The 19,059-nt window shown below is 45.5% G+C and overlaps 1 protein-coding gene across 1 annotated transcript; it reads right to left on the reverse strand.

The window, feature by feature from the left end:
- Positions 1-2,825: 2,825 nt before the first annotated feature.
- Positions 2,826-18,009, reverse strand: LOC134406911 (acyl-CoA (8-3)-desaturase-like). Its single transcript, XM_063138614.1, has 3 exons — positions 17,173-18,009; positions 3,848-4,072; positions 2,826-3,029 (listed from the first exon to the last, which is right to left on the reverse strand). The coding sequence occupies exons 1-3, from the start codon at positions 18,007-18,009 to the stop codon at positions 2,826-2,828; spliced, it is 1,266 nt and encodes a 421-aa protein (XP_062994684.1).
- Between the last annotated feature and the right edge of the window lie 1,050 nt (positions 18,010-19,059).

Here is a 19,059-nt window from a genome sequence, read left to right on the forward strand (position 1 = left end):
GATTGTGAGCTTTTTTCCCCTTTTCATGAAAATCCATGCATATTTTTCCAAATGTATGCATCAACTGTAATGTATGCATTCTTCTGTCACTGATTAATGCGTATTTATGCGCATTTCTCAAATGTATGCATGCTGTTGAACACTTTTCTCCAGTCCATAAATCACACCACAAGCTCACAAATTTGGACTTTAACTGCAGATTGCATCTGAGATCGGGTTTGTGTTCGGTCCAGAGGGTGCAAATTGGGGAAATCCCAATCAAGCTGAACAAATTCCTCTTACATCCCTATTTGTATATTTGTCCCATGCAAAAAAAGAAAAAAGAAAAGAAAAAAGGCAGAGTATACTCAAGATACGTACATCTGTATGCAGCTTTTTAATGTACACCGTTTTTGAAGGTTGGGAGGAGAAAAGAAAGAGGTTGCTATACAGGTAGTAGAGAAAGAGAAAAAATTGTGGCAGTTTACTCATTCAGTCTGCAAACACATACATACTTACCTAGGACTAAGCCCCATTGTATACAGTGGGACTCACTTCTGATTCAACATGCATAAGATTGCACTGTTAGTTGTGCTAGGATAACTATCCCTCTGATTTATTTATGAGAGATGAATCAGAGGCTGAAAGGATCTGAAAGCAGAAAAAGCAGATGTCTGGCTCCTTATAAGTCTGGTTCCTAAAGCAGAAGGTCACAAGTTATTGTGCTCTGTACCGTGCCTTGCTGTCAGAGAATGGCAGAGATGGCCATGTTGAAAACTTTTTAGAGCCAGTATGGTGAAGTAACTACATTGCTGGCCTGGGTGTTGAGTTGGAAACCTAGTTCAAATCACCACTCAGCTCTGAAGTGCAATGGGTAGTCTTAGCCCAGTCACCATCTCTCAGGCTAGCCTACCTCACAGGAGCTGTCATAAAGCCAATGCACGGCTCTGGGCATCTGAGAAAGACGGAATGTAACACAATTTGAACAGAGAAGCAAACCGTAGGCAAGCTAAGGGACAAACTAAATATTACCCAGCAGCCATGTGTAACTGTTTCGTGTTCTCTTTCTCAGCAACAAAAGGCAGCAGTCAGAGGCTACAACTTAACCCCTACCCTACTGACAGAAGCAACTTTACCCTTTCCCTACTGACAAATTTTCCAGTCAATATTGCTGCTTTTCAATCTATGGATGAAAAGATACCCTAACTTAATCAAAAACACAACCTGCAGGAAAAGATCTCCCTCTCTAATCAAACCCAAAATCTAATCTGACTGCTCTTCATTTAAAAACATCATGCACCTGCTATGTAATGCCACTCGAAAGTTGAGTTACACCATCACCTTCCTAGTGGTGGGGAGGTGCACAAGCCCCACATGGATCTGGACCCTATAGATTGACTCACAGGGGAAATGCTCAGGTCCCCATTTTCCACATTACAAGCAGCAGCGGAAAGTGGAAGGACAGGTACTCTTATGTATCTACTTAAAAAATAAAAGAATAACCAAGTTTTCACTATAGCAACGTAACATCAAAAGCAAAAGACTGATTCAAATTAATCAATCAATTGTCAATGACAGGTGTTAAGCTTGATTGTTTATCATAGAATCATAGAATAGCAGAGTTGGAAGGGGCCTACAAGGCCATCGAGTCCAACCCCCTGCTCAATGCAGGAATCCACCCTAAAGCATCCCTGACAGATGGTTGTCCAGCTGCCTCTTGAATGCCTCTAGTGTGGGAGAGCCCACAACCTCCCTAGGTAACTGATTCCACCATCGCACTGCTCTAACAGTCAGGAAGTTTTTCCTGATGTCCAGCCGGAATCTGGCTTCCTTTAACTTGAGCCCGTTATTCCGTGTCCTGCACTCTGGGAGGATCGAGAAGAGATCCTGGCCCTCCTCCGTGTGACAACCTTTTAAGTATTTAAAGAGCGCTATCATGTCTCCCCTCAATCTTCTCTTCTCCAGGCTAAACATGCCCAGTTCTTTCAGTCTCTCTTCATAGGGCTTTGTTTCATAGGGTTTTGGTAACCTTTATCCTATAAAGGTTACCAAAATGCTTCTGATTTTAAACTGGAAATCTGTCACAGATCCATTTATACCAACATTGTTTGATAAAATATGAGAAGTATAGAGGATGTATAAAATTTCATCACAGGTTAAGGAAAAATTGAACGCATGATACATGGATAATGATGATCTATTTCATTTCTATACTGAAGCTCTCTGGGCAGTTTACATGAATTGATAAAAATACAAAACACTGCATGATAAAAAAAATAGTCTAAATTTAACATTAAAAAATTAAAACAACGTAAACAGCTAAAAACAAATAAACAATGTTTCCCCCACCCCTAATAGACCTGTTCTAAAGCAGCAGACATTGATGCTTCATAAAATACCATTAAATGCCTGGGAGTAGAGGGTGGTCTTTACCTGGCACCAAAAAGATACTCCTCCCCTTTTCTTTAGCAACTTGGCTCCCCTTCCTTAAAACTAGAAATCAAGCATAGAGTATGCTGGAAAAATGCATTGGCTTTTCACTGCATCTTTTAATATATGAGGGGACCTTTGGTGATCTCAGCAGAACCCAAGAAAGGCACACCTCCTAGCTGCTAAAACATCCTGAAATACCTTGTTCTCAAAAAGGGGTTGTCGTTTCTTAGGATAAAAATCTAGGGGTAAAGTCTCTGAATCTTGATTGGAGGTTTATTTGAAGAAGGCTGGAAAATCTAGCGGGCAGCATGATTCACAGAGCCCACTATTATCATCCACTACCGCACACACACATACACACAGCATTGACAACATGGTGCCTATGGAACCTTGACTACCATGTCCATAAACAATTAGAGGCCTCCCCTGAGAAAAGGTTTCTGTCCCACCATGCAATAGGCTCCAAGAGCTCCATCCAGGGCCACCGCTACTACTAGGTGAACAAGGCGGTCGCCTAGAGCGCTGACCCAGAGGAGCACAGGCAGCGTGTTGCTGCGTGTGGTGGCGGCGCTGCCCGGGCGCGAACCCGCCCTCCAGCGCTGCCCGGCGCAGGCTGCCTGGGATTCGAGATCCACAGGCAGAGAAATCAAGAGATTCCCCCTCCCCCGCCCTGTTTTTGGGTCTTCTGCTCGGCAAGAGAGGCTCTCCCCTCCCCCAGCCAATGGCTTCCCGAGGCTGCGCACTGGTGCCTCTTTGCTTGCTCGGTTTCCTGCTCATCGCCCTGGGTGTAGGTAAGCGGGGATCCCTTCAGAGGGAGGGGGACGTGGATTCCTGAGGAAGGCTAGGGACGCTGCCCCACCCAGCCCTGTCCTCCGGCTCTTCCTCAGCCAGGGAAGCAACTGCATGCATGGCTGATCAGGATCCCCAGCCAAGGATATCTCTCTCCTTGGCCCTTTCCAGGCTGGCCTCTGCAGGGTGGATCTCCGACCAGAAGCCCCCTGGAAATCCTGCCCACGGCGGTGCGGAGCCCGTGGCCATGCTAAGCACGTTCCCCTGGGAGCCAGTCCCGTCCCCCCACTCCCTGAACACAGTGGGCCTGACTTCTGAGTAAAACGCGGTTGATTTATTTTAACTTGACTTTTGATGTATTTGTCTTATTCTTGCTTGTATTCAGTTTTAGAGTTTTTTGTTATATTTAGCAAGATATAAGTATCACAAAATAAAATTTAATTCAATTTGTGATTGTTGGCTGCCTTCTTGTTTGCGCTGCTATCGAGCAGCACGGACGTGCTCTGACACCTGAAAGAACATGAGGAGGAAAGAGGCGGCAGCAGCAGCTGCCATGTGCAGCCTCCCAACATCTCACACACACTCAATGGAGAAGGAGGCGAGGTGAGGCCACAGTGGCAATGGGCAGCCCTGTGTGCGCACGCACCTTCACCAGAGCGGCAGCAACTGCAATGAGCAGGGAGCGCTCGCGACCTTTGGCAGCAGCATGGGCGGCTGGGCAGATGCTCCCTTTGGCCGTATAGGCCTCACGTTTTACTTTTCGAGAAGCAGCTTCCAAGCACAAGGACGTGCTCAGCAGAAGTTTCCTCGTGTGAAGGGTGAGGCGCAGTCGCAGCGGCGACGCTCTGGCCAGTTGCATCAGGAGTCTTTCCTATTGACCAGATAGGTCCCTGGTCAGGGCGAACCGGTGGCGTGGGGGAATGGGGCCAAGGGCAGGATACGGGCATACACGCACGTGTTCCACCTGCTGCTCTGACCTCCTTCAGTTCTTGAAGGCGTACAACAGAGGGAGAGGGAGGCGTGCAAGATCAGGATCTACTGGGTGATTTGCAGTAGGTCTTGAAGGCTTCCCAATTCCCTGTTGCCTGTATGTGAGTGAGTTGCTTCTCTCTCAGCCTCAGTGTTCCTCATCTGCAAACTAGGAGGAGGAACTAGTGGCTTTTGACAGCTCTTCTGGCCATTTAGAAAACTATCAAGCCTGGCATGAACTTGAATTGCACTTATCTAAAGGAAAAACAATTGATACTATCAACAGAAAATTAGGCAAGAAGAACAACATCTGTTCTTAAAAATCGAAGCTGGCAATAAGGGGGGAGCTCGCCTTGCCTAGGGCGCAAAATACTCTGGGACCGGCCCTGGCTCCATCACACCTACTTTTTTCCTGGTATGCACCCACAATTTTGACCTCCATTACATTAGTGTGACAAGTACTGGTCCCTTATACGATTGATGCTGTTTGCTCTCCAGCTATTGTGCCCGCCCCACCCCTTCTCTTTTCTCCTCCAGTTCATTGGTTCTTGTTGGGTGATGGATGTGGTTGCCTTTCCCCCCCCCCCACTCTGGTTTTGTTGTTTAGGGTTTACCAATTCAGCATTTAATTGGCTGGGCACCATTTCTGCGGGGAGTGAGGGTGGGGTTGGAGCAGCAAAGGTCTGTTCCACTGCTCAGCACAAGTCTGTTGGTTCAACTGACGGACTCAGCAAGCTGGAGGAAAATCACCCCGCCCTCCTCTTTTGTCAGCAGGACCGCCCCCCACAAAAGCAACATAGCAGGACATTAGCAATACACGGGATGGAAGGGCACTTTTATTTCACATAGAGAAAATATATCGGACTTTCTGGGTGTTTTTTGGGGTGCAAGGAAGGCCAGAAGGGGCAGGAGGCACACAGGAGGTGGACGACATCACAAGAGGGACCCGCAAAAATCCATGAGTGCCCAGCAACGAGCGTGCAATAAAACACTCATCTAATGGAGCTCCAAGTTTCTTGTGCCACAGTTGCAGCACTTTAAAACAGGGCTTAGAATCACTTACTCCAAAATATGATGTTCATGTCTCAGTCAGCAGTTCACCCAATAGGCTTCTTGCCAAATACTCTGTACAGCTGTAGCTGCTAGGCAACTCTGGAAAACTCAACTAATGCCATTAAAGCAATGAACAAAAGCCAGGAAAGGCCGCACAGCACTAGAGATTTAAGGTTCGTACAATCTGTGCAATTGGAGGGGATTCTTAATGCCATATTGCTCATTTACTAGGCATTTTCCATGTTAGAAATCGCTGGAACAATGTTAACAATGTAACTCCACTGTTCCACACGTAGAATAAAATGTTGTGCCCTGCTTTGCCTCGCAGTTTTTAAAGGAATTAAGTTAACCTAAGAGGATTCGAATGGTCTTTCCAGATGATTTTTTGGGTGTACACAATAAATGCACAATTGTCATTCACTTGCTGCCATTATCCAAGGTTTTTTTCTACACAGATATATGTATCCCAGAATTCCAAAGTACTTTACAAGCTAGACCATAACCATACCAAGCCAGATGTCTGAGGAAACTGGCCAATTATCCTGAATCTTAAGGAGCCATTCCTTATTTCAGATGTGAATCTTGGACTGCACAGGGTCCTGTATTTCTGAAATTTCAGTTAAGAATGGTCATAACCAGTCCAAAGAGCGGTGTTTCTTGGGAATGCAAGTGTGAGAAAAAGAAGGGGGTGATTGTTTAGCAATGACCCCTTTTTTTCAACTAGTCTTGTGCTCCCTGTTTCAGTAGTATTTTATATACTCAGTTTTGCTATTACTACTGACTACTATCAACTGGATTTTTTTTTGCTGTCAGGGGCATAGTTTGCACATAAACATAGATGACTAATCATTCCAGCCTCTGGGAAGTATATCAGAGGATTTCTTTTTCTCTTTTCCTTTCTAGACCAGGTCCCGATTTCAAGCACCACATAACACATGTGGGATACTGTTACAGACTGAAAACAAAGGCACATGGAAGGAGGGGGGGAGAGAAGTTAGATTCACACCCTTCTGCAGCTTCCTGCTGATAAGAACAATTCCTGGACTTGGGCCACTCTATGTCACTTGGAAAGCATCCCCAATATATAGTGCGGAAGTTAAATATCTGCACGTACTAGGACTGCATGTCATCTTTTTAAAAAGTAAAATAAAAATCAGAGATACTGTGAAACAATGGCATCTATTTCACAGACTACAGAACAGAGATAGTATGAAATGAGAGGATAATGACTGTGATTTATAGAACTATGCTGTACTGGAATAGATGGTACAAAATGCTGCAGTATGGAGAGCTCTTGTTCAGTGGTCCAGCCAGCCATGACCTTTTCCAGGATATTCCATTCCATTCCCAAATTCCATTTCCCAACACCACCCCATACACACAGTCAACATTCCAGCTTGCTCAACCCTCATTGGGTTGTGTGATGGTGAGGGGACTTAAGGGTTTCCCCTAAAGATCTTCTTGTACTTCTGCCAATCCTGGGATTCCCCTGATCCTACTGATTCCTCCCTCGTATGGAGGGGGCATTTTGGGCCCCATAAGGATGCACACTCAACTCTGAACTTTGGAAATAGAGGGAAATATTACTTTAATATAAATATATTCCTATGACTAGTTAGATAGAGTCATGGATGGACATACTCTTATAAAACTTTTTAAAAATTTAGCCGGAGCAATGGTGTGTCCATAGAAGAGAACACTTTGGGAATAATATAATCCTAGTCTTAAAAAAACACAAACTGCTATGGGTAAAGTGGCTGTGAGAATTGGCCCAGCATTACTCATTTGACTTGCTATAGCCAATAGGGCAACATTCACATGCTAAATTTATTTATTTATTACATTTATATACTGCCCCATACCTGAAGCTCTCTGGGCAGTTTACAAAAGTTAAAAACAGTAAACATTAAAAGTGTACAAAATTTAAAACCATCAAAAACATAAAAACAACAGTATAAAAACAATGGTATCCATTTAAAAACAACAGTTTTTTTATCAATTTATCAACACTGAATAAATCAGTGGTATTTCATTATGGTTCAGATATGGCTCAAATCATGATATGAACAAGCCTGGCTGGACCCTTGAGCTCATGTGTCCTTTCCAATCCCCACATCCACCCTCCACACTAATTTACGCAAATGCCAGTTTATAATCCAAAATCCCAAGACAAATCCTAACCATAGTTTGCCACATCAGATAATACAGCAATGGAATCACCATGCACAAGGGGAAGAAAAGAGTGCATTAGCCCAATGCTCAGGCACATAATGCCAACCCAATTTGGCTTTACATGTGAAATTACATCAAGAGGGTGTTGCAAAGTGAATGCTTCTGAGATTGCTTTCCGTGCTGTTGAGCTGAAGAGCAATGACAAGTTTTTATTTTGTAGAATCAAGTTAGATTCTGTCAATCGCTTATCACTGAATGACTCAACATTTACCATCACTTCCCCTTGTCCCTTGTTGTAGTTTGGAATTTCTCCTCTGATTCCAAGGCAGAATGAATGGTTGCCTCAGTCACATGTTTCTGGCTAATTAATTACCTAGCACACATGTTCTTTTCTAGCTCCTGCCAAGAGGAGAAAATGGAAAGCCATCTCAATAAGATGTATTTGCACAGCTGTTTGGAAAGCTTTTTATAGTTCAAGACACATCTAGCTTTGAAGTAGCCCTGGCTGGTCATTCCAAAAGCTCCAGTACCATTATGGGCATATTCACACATGATACTCGAAGTTCCTTTGAGGCTTTCTTGTTTGCCTGCATGTGAGAATGCTGTTCATCCTGGATAGAAAGCGAAAGTCGGGCATTTTTAAAATAGAATGGACAGACTTACCAACGTAAGTTTTAAATTCTCATTATAGATGCAAAAAAATAGAAAAAGCTGTTTTAACAGCATGTGTGAACATGTCCTAGGGCAGCCTTGTAAGTAAGCCCACAGAAGTGATTAGCCTGCATTTCTTTCTTTTTTACTAGGCTGATGAAGGCTGGCAGAGGAGGCACAGAGCTGTACATCTATGCTGGACCCAGAGGGGGCTTCCGTCCTCTACTGGCCTGCTTAGATTCTATGCTGGGTGCAAAGAAGGAATGCAACACTCCATCGCTCCACAAGCAGCCCGCTCACTTGCCTGCATGGAATCCAGTGTACTCGTCTGCATCAATTCCTGATCGCCCATGGTGACCAATCTAAGACTTAAGTATGAGGCTGCCCCAACAATGTGCACACTATTTCATGCTATCTGACATTTATGTAAAGAGTGAGTCACAATTTTGCACCACTCCTACTTTATTACTTTTCTGACCATTGTGAAGAAGTGGAAGTAAGACAACTGGATTTATTTACTTATATTTAAACCAATTGCAGTTTCTCTAGTCACCGCAGCAAAATGACAGAGAAAGTCACTCCTGAAGAAGATTCCCTTTCTATGCAACACTTGAAGATAGAAGAGGCCTGGCATGATTTGAACTTGGCAAGTCTTGGCAATTCTACCTATATGAAAGACTCCAGGTATGAATGTTCAGTGATCTAACATACCTCTGGTCAGATACAGCATGGCTGTTCTTATGTACATATAACTTAGTCCAAACCAATGTAAATTCTAACAATAGATTAAACTCTGCTTGAATTTACATCTAAGAAATAAGGGGTCTGAAAAATAGGACTGACTGCTCTTATTATTTACTAGGTCTGCTTGTCCGATACAGAGTCACCTGCACATCTAGCATCTGTAAACAGCTAGAGAGGCCCAAGAAAAAGCAAGCAGAGACCTGTCTACACAGCTCTACTCAAACCCTCACACTGGAGATGGAGGGCAGCCATGCATGAAGTCAAACAAATATGGTAGAGGAAATTAACAGCACGGGGGTAGGGGGTGGGGAGGGAATGTCCACACATCTGCCATCTGTTCAGTTTTCTTTCTGCAATGAACTTTAAAAAGAAAGCCACCGGTTTCAAACATCAAAAATGTTCTGAAAGGCACTGCAAACAATTAACGAAAGAGGGCGTAGTTTTCAGAATTCGGAAGATTAGGAAACGCATCTAACATTCTCTTGAAGTCTTATATCAATACCAACAGTGCCAATAGTAATGACACATAGACACACTTTTAGCCATCATCCGATCAGGTGTAATTTAAAGGCTATGGCTTCCAGCTTTTAAACTGGCCCTATTCCTCTGCCTCCATCAGCAGCCTAAGAGACGGAAATTAAGCTTGTGAAACCTATCACTAGCTAAAGTTCTGCGTCTCAGGCCCTCGCTAAAAGCATTGGCGCAAGGCCAGAAAAGACCTTGGCAACCCTACCCTGCACAAGAGCTTCTTCTGCCTATCCTCCCTCGCATCTGGCCACTCAACCGCTAGAAAGGCCTGGAGAATAATACGACACGTGAGGACGCCTTCCTGGCACGGGGCGGCCCTGCGCCCTGAAACCGCCTGGCTGCAAAAGAGCGCCGCGGGCAGGGCAGGGCGGGCTGCTTGGCTGACGCGGCCGGTCTGGCTTCACCCCGTCCTGTGAACTGCAGCAGCAGCGCACGTGGGCGCTCCCCGAGACTTCAAATCACCAACAGATCAGCGTTAATTAAAGCTAATGAGGAGCCTTGCAGCACTTGTCATCGGGAACTTCCGTCCTGAAGCAAGAACGAAACAAGCCCGACTCACTGGGCTGCGATTTCTCGAAACGGGACGAAGGGGAAAGAAAAAAGGACGCGAAAGGGGGGAGATAGAAAGAAGAAAACAAGCCGCCCGCGAGGCTGCTCACTCCAGCGCCTGAGCCGGCCGGCAATTGCCCGGCTTCCTGCAGTAACAGTTGCATAAGATCCACTCTGCTCCCTTCTAATCCCCTGGCGGCGCTGCTGAGAAGGCGAACGCCCCCCCCCCACCTCACCCCGCCCGCCTCCTCCGCTTCTTTCCCCAGTTCGCTCCCCTCCGCCTCTCGGAGCGGGTGGAGTTGCGCAGCTCTCCCTTGTCTACCCCCCCCTCCGCACCCGCGCGACTGTTGTTGCTGCTTGGCTGCTGGCTCCGCCATCGGCTCCCCACACTGCATCGGCAGGGCAAGGCCATGTTCGCCACCACCATCGCCACCCCTTCCTTCCCGCTTGGTGTCATCACAAGCACCCCCGGAGAGGAGATCGACTCGGGGACCTAACCTTTATTTCCCCCCCCGGCCCTCCCCGGTTCCAAATCTGATCTAATCTCTCGCGAAGGAGGAGGAAAAACGACGCTGCCGTTTGCAGCGAGCCGAGTCTCTCTTCTTGCGCTGCACATCCGCCGTAATTCACGCTCGACGGGTCCCCCCAATTCCCCCTCCCCGGCTATGCCCTAACTTTAGATAGCGGCCCCGCTTGGCTGCCTCCGCGACCCCTGCCTGCCTGTCTGCCGCCTCCTTCCACCTGCTCCGTTTCCGAGATCCCGAAACGGAGGCTAGATGGGAGGGTGGCGGAGGGTCGGTCCTTCGGTGCCCTCCGGCCTCTCCCCTACCACCCCGAACCGGTGGATTTGTTGGGCGGCTGCCACGGCTGGAGGCGCCACCGCCACCGGCTCCGGGCATTGCCTCGAGAGACTGCACTCTTGCCCGGAGCGTCCGCGCTTTAAAAAGAAAAAAAGAGAGCGAGAGAGTGCCTTTCCCTGCTTACCGTCCCGTGAAGGTCAGAGCCTGTTGGAACCACTTAAGGGGGGGAGAAATAAAAGCCCGCGCCGTCGCCAAAGCCACTCCGCAAACTTGATTCAACTTTGGTGTCGCCTGCTTGACCGCTCGCTTCTCCCTGCAACTTCTCTCGGCCCCAGGTAGTCCAGCTGTTGCACGAGCCCCCTGTTGGCTGGCAGGGGTGCTTTCACACACACCCCTCGACCCTTTTCAGACAGCGCTCCCTCCCCCTCATTTACTGTCACCTTCTCGCTCTTCAACTTCCTAGGTGTACCCAAAAGAGGGCAGCATTCAACCATTTCAAGCCACGCCTCCTCTTGCGTAGAGTGCTGGGAAATGTAGTTCCGAGAGCCTCTGCGCGCTTTAGAAATCGCGCTCGCGTCTCAAAACAAGTTGCTGGTTGTTTCAGCAGCGCCCACGCGATGCCAGTAACATACTGGCAGTCGTCGTTATCCGTGTTCTACGCCTTTATTCTTTCTATTATTGGTCTCTTCATTTTCTCTCTCTAAATCATGTTTGCAGCATTGCAGTTTTCCAATGTGTTGCTTGTTTTCTTTCCTATAGGAAATACAATAACCCCTTTCCTTTTCCCTCCCGGTTTCTCTTTCTTTTTCAAAAATGTAATGCCATAACAGTCAAATTAGCAGATAGGAAAGTGAGGACTATAAATGGCTCAATATCTAAGACACAGTACTTAACATATGGCAGTGACCTGAAGGGAAATGGGAAGAGATGGCCGGGAACCAGAAGAAATGAAGGTTTAAAGTTATGTCAAGTGTATAATTGGAGAAGAGGGAGGGAGGGTTGTTTTATTGTTTTTTGTTTTTTTAAAAAACAATATCTAAAAACTTTCCAATAAATAACAAATAACAAAACAAAGTTATACAACTTTATAACAAGTAATAATTACAATGTTGCCAATTCCAGACAATCCTCAGAGAGGATTGCAAATACAAAAGCACCCCCCCTTCCAGCACAGGCTAATTACCAGTTAAAGCAAAACAAAACAACCCCCCTTAATCTTAAAGTTTAAGATCTAATTGAAGAGATGGCCTGAGGGAAAGGGAAGATACCTTAAGTATGACAATGGCCTCAGCTAGACCAGGCAAATGGAGGGGTCATCCCTGCCTGCTGCCGGGATCCCCTGTGTGTCATTTGGATGCACAAGGTTATCCCGGGACGATCCTGGGATATCACAGAATAGCAGAGTTGGAAGGGGCCTACAAGGCCATCGAGTCCAACCCCCTGCTCAATGCAGGAATCCACCCTAAAGCATCCCTGACAGATGGTAGTCCAGCTGCCTCTTGAAGGCCTCTAGTGTGGGAGAGCCCACAACCTCCCTAGGTAACTGATTCCATTGTCGTACTGCTCTAACAGTCAGGAAGTTTTTCCTGATGTCCAGCTGGAATCTGGCTTCCTTTAACTTGAGCCTGTTATTCCGTGTCCTGCACTCTGGGAGGATCGAGAAGAGATCCTGGCCCTCCTCTGTGTGACAACCTTTTAAGTATTTGAAGAGTGCTATCATGTCTCCCCTCAATCCTCTCTTCTCCAGGCTAAACATGCCCAGTTCTTTCAATCTCTCTTCATAGGGCTTTGTTTCCAGACCCCTGATCATCCTGGTTGCCCTCCTCTGAACACGCTCCAGCTTGTCTGCATCCTTCTTGAATTGTGGAGCCCAGAACTGGACGCAATACTCTAGATGAGGCCTAACCAGGGCCGAATAGAGAGGAACCAGTACCTCACGTGATTTGGAAGCTATACTTCTATTAACGAGGCCCAAAATAGCATTTGCCTTTCTTGCAGCCATATCGCACTGTTGGCTCATATTCAGCTTGTGATCTACAACAATTCCAAGATCCTTCTCGTTTGTAGTATTGCTGAGCCAAGTATCCCCCATCTTGTAACTGTGCATTTGGTTTCTATTTCCTAAATGTAAAACTTGGCATTTATCCCCATTAAATTTCATTCTGTTGTTTTCAGCCCAGCACTCCAGCCTATCAAGATCACTTTGAAGTTTGTTTCTGTCTTCCAGGGTATTAGCTATCCCACCCAATTTTGTGTCATCTGCAAATTTGATAAGCGTTCCCTGCACCTCCTCGTCCAAATCATGAATAAAAATGTTGAAGAGCACTCGGCCCAGGACTGAGCCCTGCGGTACCCCACTCGTTGCCTCTCCCCAGTTTGAGAAGGTTCCATTGATAAGTACTCTTTGAGTCAGATTCTGTAGCCAACTGTGAATCCACCTAATAGTTGTTCCATCTAGCCCACTTTTAGCTAGTTTGTTAATCAGAATATCATGGGGCACTTTGTCAAAAGCTTTGCTGAAGTCAAGATATATGATGTCCACAGCATTCCCACAGTCTACAAGGGAGGTTACCCGATCAAAAAATGAGATCAAATTAGTCTGACAGGATTTGTTCCTGACAAATCCATGTTGGCTTCTAGTAATCACTGCATTGATTTCAAGGTGTTTACAGAGATTGACTTCTTTATAATCTGCTCCAGAATTTTCCCAGGGATGGATGTCAGACTAACTGGTCTGTAGTTCCCAGGTTCCTCCTTTTTGGCCTCCTTATAGGCCTGGTCTAGCCATGGCCAATGACACAATACATTTTTTTCTTTGGCCTAGAAATGGCTGTTTATAATTTAGGGAATGTAGTTGAAATTGATGGATTCAGAATGTGTAGCTAAAATTTGTACCCAATTTTTATTCATTTCAAAATTTTATTCATTTCATTTATACCCTGCCTTTCCAACCAAAAAATGGAGCTCAAGGCAGCTAACAATCAGAGACAATATTAAAATAAAAGTTAGTTAAAACAATCATAAAAATATATAAATTTAAATGACAATTTATAAAACAAAACAATAAAAAATAAACACAATCCAATAGAACCCACTTCAGCACAGCCAGCTTACATGCCAAAGACCTGTTTGAATAAAAACATGCTTGCTTGCCTGCCGGCAGAAGGACAGCAAACAGGGAGCCAACTAGAGCCTGGGAGCAGCCACTGAGAAGGCCCTGCTACCCAATGGGCCTCTGATAACTGTAGCACCAAGAGAAGAGCATCCCTAGTGATCATAAAACTCAAGACAGACGTTTATGGGAGAAGGTGGTCTTCAGTGGAGGGTAGTGGCTCTGATGTCAGTGGAATGGTCTGGGTTTAAGTCAGAAAACTAAAGGAGATATGTATTTGCAATTTGGATAGCTCCTTTAGAGTTCTGATTGCTTCTGACTGAAACCTGGAGCAGATTCACTGCATCATTAACATCAGAGCCACCAATAATTTTGTGGGAGTGATACTGGGAACAACTAAGAAGGAATGATAGTCAGGCTCTCACAAATTGCTCCATTTGTGAGAGCCAAAGAAGTAATTAAACCAAAAAGGACAGGAAGGTGATTTCCTAAGACCATGAGTGTTATGAATAAGGAATCACTGCAGTAACATACCAAAGTTATTACTGAGCCCTTGATTATAAAAAGTGATGCTTCTAATCACAGTGGGTTGGATCATGACTTAGTCAGAGCAGACCCAGTGGGACATGTTAGCCATGACTAACTTTGGTCCAATTGATTTCGATAGGTCTTTTGTCATTTGAAGTATGACTAATTCTGGATTCAATTCAATGATACACTCTGGAGGACAATGTGATACAATCATTGCATGACAACAATTAGGGCTGCAGTGTGCTATACAGCTGATCAGTTAGATTATTCATCAGTTAAAAAATCTTTTAAATGGTTTAAAAGTGCCACCAACAGATTCAGTGGTATTTTTTAAAAAATGGTTTTAAATACAAGAATTTATAAAAATCGTAGATGGAAGGCATCACAGAAGAGCTTGTTCCTGTTGTAACATGTGTTCACATGTTACATGGGCAGTTCACATAATTATCTCAGACATACACTAATTGACAAATTAAGATTTCTTTAATCAGGTGTCAGCCCTAATAATAATAGCATGCCAGTATATAATCCATCAACTGCCAGAAGTAACAGAATAATCAAACTGATGATGTCTCAATAAGCAATGATCTCAGTTCAGGCCTACTACATAGGACTCCTTCAATGCTTGCAATTTGTTGAATGTATGAATGCACATCTCATGAATGTGGCAAATTCCAAGTATGTTATAGAGCATCTCTTCTCCTTTCTGTGGATAGCTGTTCTAACAGACTGTTTCAGCAAATGCTTTTATTGTATGTGTTGCGATAAAGTTTTGGGATATAGATGTAATAATAATTACATCTATATCCCATAACTTTACATCTAATAATTACATCTAATAATTTAGAACTGTGCACAAGCGACCTCACAAAATTCTCCACCCTATTTGTGGGTAGAAAAACTGGGGGAACAATTTCATCAGATTTCTCCAGGGGGAGGAGAAATTCTCCAACAATTTCTCACAGGCAGGCATCACCATTGGCAAGGGCTGTAGAACAGCTTCTTTATATATTTTTCTAAGGGTTCCCCCCACAACTGCCACTGCAACCTGGCCCCCATTTTGCATTCTCCACAATCCATCCCTCTAGGGCATTGAGGGGAGGGAATGCAGCCACCCCAAAAATAATGGTGAAGAAAATGTGGAGAAGATTCTGAAAAGTCTCCTTTTATTTCTAGGAGGTAAGAAAAGAAAAATCTCAGGAATTTCCTGCAAGTTTTCTTTCCCCATTTTTCTGCCTTAGGTCAGTTTAAAGTTTATTTTGAATGTGTGTTGGTGGTGCTTTTGACCTTAACTAATCACTGTGAGGTGGCTGAGAGTACTGCCTATATTTTTCTTTCTATTACACATCTCATCATTGCTCTACAGTCTCCCAGGCTTCCTGCACTTCCTGATCTGAAAAGGCCCTGTGGAAGGAATAAATTTATGTTGTCTTCCCCTGGGTGGGAAGTGCAGGAAGCCATGGAGGCTACAGGCTGTGAGGTGACTATACAATGAAAGACAGGACACTCACACACACTCCTCAGTCATCTCATACACAAGGTAAGCACAAGAACCCTGAGCCAAACCTATGAGATTTTTTCCGAAATTTCTTCTCCTTTCAATTTCTTTTTGAAAGCCATTTATTTTCTAACAAATTTAATGAGAATGGATTAAATTCTCATCAGAGAAATTTTTGGCAAAGCACTGCATGAAACACATATATGCCAAAGAAACAAAAGGCTAATAAAACAGAGTGAAACAAAAGGTTTCTAACAAGCCTTTTACGATACATGAATGCTCATTAGTGCCAATTACCAAGACACCTAAAGCATGTTTATTTATTTATTTATTTATTTTATTTATTACATTTTTATACCGCCCAATAGCCGAAGCTCTCTGGGCGGTTCACAAAAATTAAAACCACAGTAAAACACCCAACAGTTTAAAACACAATTACGAAATACAGTATAAAAAGCGCAACCAGGATAAAACCACACAGCAAAGTTGATATAGGATTAAAATACAGAGTTAAAACAGTAAAATTTAAATTTAAGTTAAAATTAAGTGTTAAAATACTGAGTGAATAAAAAGGTCTTCAGCTGGCGACGAAAGCAGTATAGTGTAGGCGCCAAGCGGACCTCTCTGGGGAGCTCGTTCCACAACCGGGGTGCCACAGCGGAGAAAGCCCTCCTCCTAGTAGCCACCTGCCTCACTTCCTTTGGCAGGGGCTCACGGAGAAGGCCCCCTGTAGATGATCTTAAGGTCCGGGTAGGTACATATGGGAGGAGGCGTTCCTTCAGATAACCTGGCCCCAAACCGTTTAGGGCTTTAAATGTCAATACCAGCACTTTGAATTGGGCCCGGACCTGGACTGGCAGCCAATGAAGTTGTAAAAGGACTGGCGTAATGTGATCTCGCCGGCCAGTCCCTGTTAATAACCTTGCTGCCCTGTTTTGCACCAGTTGAAGTTTCCGGACCGTTTTCAAAGGCAGCCCCACGTATAACGCATTGCAGTAATCCAAACGAGAGGTTATCAGAGCATGGATAACTGTAGCTAAGCTATGTTTCATAGGTATTGTTTAAATGATGTGTGGGAATGTACCAGAGGTTCATGGGAAATTTCATAGGCAAGTTGCCAACCAGCTAATAGTAGAAGACAAGTGGAAGGTTTACCACAGCCACACACAGGTTGGAGAATGGGGGAGGAGGGCTATGGGTCAGCCTTACCCCCCACTGCTGATTCCAATGGTGGCAATGGTTCTCCACTGTATTCATGTGGTCAGACAGCATGGGAAAGGGCACGCCATGTGTACTGATGTGCACACATAGGGCTCCTCCAACAAGGGGTGGGGGCATGCTGATTGGACTAGGTCCCTCCTCACATGTATGGCATGATGGTTGTATGGCATGAACTTCTTTTTCTGCAACCCAAGCTCTGCAGCCAGTTTCTTCCCCAAAGCGAATACAAGGGGGTGCATGTTGAGATCAGGGTCTTTGCGGTAGCAGTTAGGTTTGGCGTGGTGCTGGAAATGCAGATTATTCCACCAGTGGGAAGGCAGTCCTTTCAATAGGGACATGAAAATCTTGTGACCCACATGATTCCACTTGGGTGTTCTAAAGACAGAAAGGTGCCCCAAATCATGCTGCAACCAGGACATTTGGACCTGAGCAATAGTATTCAGTGCAACACCTATGAAGAAGGGTACTAAGGATGACCCAAAGTACCAGATAGTCATCCAGGCAGCGACATCCAGAATCACGATGTGAAGGAACATCAGGAAAAAGAAGAGGCTATTTGGCTTCAGAAGTCCCATCTTCTCAACTGTGGACCGCAGCTCCCTGAAGTCTTTCATTAACAATTGATTTTTGCTGGCCTCGGAGCTAGGTTGATCTGGGGCCAGCTCCCCTATCAGCAGTGAATTCAAGAATTTGCTCACTTGAGCCTTCTGAAGGTGGAATGCTGTGAACGCATCCGTGGCGTCCTGGCCGGCATAGTGGCTGATCACCCTGGCGCCTCCCGGGTGCCGCTGGAAGAAGCTGCTGATGTCGTAGACTTTCCTGTCGATCACCAGCCACCGCTCCTGGAGATAAGGCTGGATCCGACCCATGCGCAGCGCCACCTCCTCCCAGGTGAAAAAACGGCGGGAACAGACCTCGCCACCGTTCGCAACCTTCTTCTTCCCAACGCTCGCCCCGGTATCCTGCAGCGGAGGAGCCATGCCCGCGCCGGGCTAGAGCTGCTGGCGTGTTGGGACGGCTGCCACGGATGTCCTCGCAGAGAGGACTCGGGTCTCCAGCCAACCCGACGGACACGACTCTCCGGGCGAGAGCAGCACATGAGAAGCCCTGTGCAAATACATCTGTATACATGCAGAGCTTTGCCATGCTGGCTGAACATATGGATAACCGGGAATGCTTCCACCATGAACATTGATGGCAGTGGTGACAGAGCTAACCCATGCAGCTCCACAACCTCCTCCATGTCAATGTGTTTGGGAGTCATGTAAGCCTCTCTAATATGACACTATTTATTGTGGGGTGGCGGGGAGAGAATATGCGTGGCTACTGTGGCAACCAATGGGTTAAGTAAGAGCCGGTGTGATTGTTGTGGCTGTGCTTAATCTGAATCAGGGCTCAGTCCTAGGGTCTCTTTTGAACTTCAGGGTTCTATACTGGAACACGTAAAGCCGTAAAGAAGAGAGTGGTGTGTTTCTCTCAGCATATTAAGAACGCCACCACACCCAGTTACTTCCCTTTTCACATAAACATGCTACCAATATACATAGCTACTGCTGCAAGAACCTAAATTGGCTGCTTTTGTGGGTTACATTAAAAAAAACCACCCAAGCATGGCTTCCAAAAAACCTAGACCTAGCCTTTCTTCAGATATTAAATACTGGGGGCTGCCTTAACGGTGCTGGTTTGCCCCTACACAGGAGGCTTCCCATGGGCCATTCAGTTCACCAGGCCCGCCCCCTCCCCTGGCTTTCAGCAACCAATGCGAGGTCGCCTTCCGCCCAGGAATGCCCCTAGTGTGGCGCCTGAGTGAGGACAGATGGTGGAAGAGGCATGTTGACCTCATTGTGGTAGGAAAAGTCCCCAGCTTTTCCAATGTGCAGCTCTTTGCCCCGCGGTGGCAGCAAATTGACGACTGCATCAAATAACCGACGCAATGCCAATTCGCAGCAGCACAGGGCGAAGACACCGTTTAGACTCCCCCCTGGTAACTGAGAGAATCTGCACCACATTCAGATTATATGCAAACTTCT

This window comes from Elgaria multicarinata, chromosome 1 (genome assembly GCF_023053635.1).
Source record: "Elgaria multicarinata webbii isolate HBS135686 ecotype San Diego chromosome 1, rElgMul1.1.pri, whole genome shotgun sequence".
Classification (NCBI taxonomy): domain Eukaryota; kingdom Metazoa; phylum Chordata; class Lepidosauria; order Squamata; family Anguidae; genus Elgaria; species Elgaria multicarinata.

Coding starts and splice junctions, on each gene's coding strand:
- LOC134406911 (XM_063138614.1), bottom strand. CDS start 18,009: ATGGCTCCTCCGCTGCAGGATACCGGGGCGAGCGTTGGGAAGAAGAAG. Junction 4,073..17,172: donor ACAACCATCATGCCATACAT/GTGAGGAGGGAC, acceptor TCTGGTCAATAG/GAAAGACTCCTGATGCAACT. Junction 3,030..3,847: donor TTGCTGCCGCTCTGGTGAAG/GTGCGTGCGCAC, acceptor CTCGAATCCCAG/GCAGCCTGCGCCGGGCAGCG.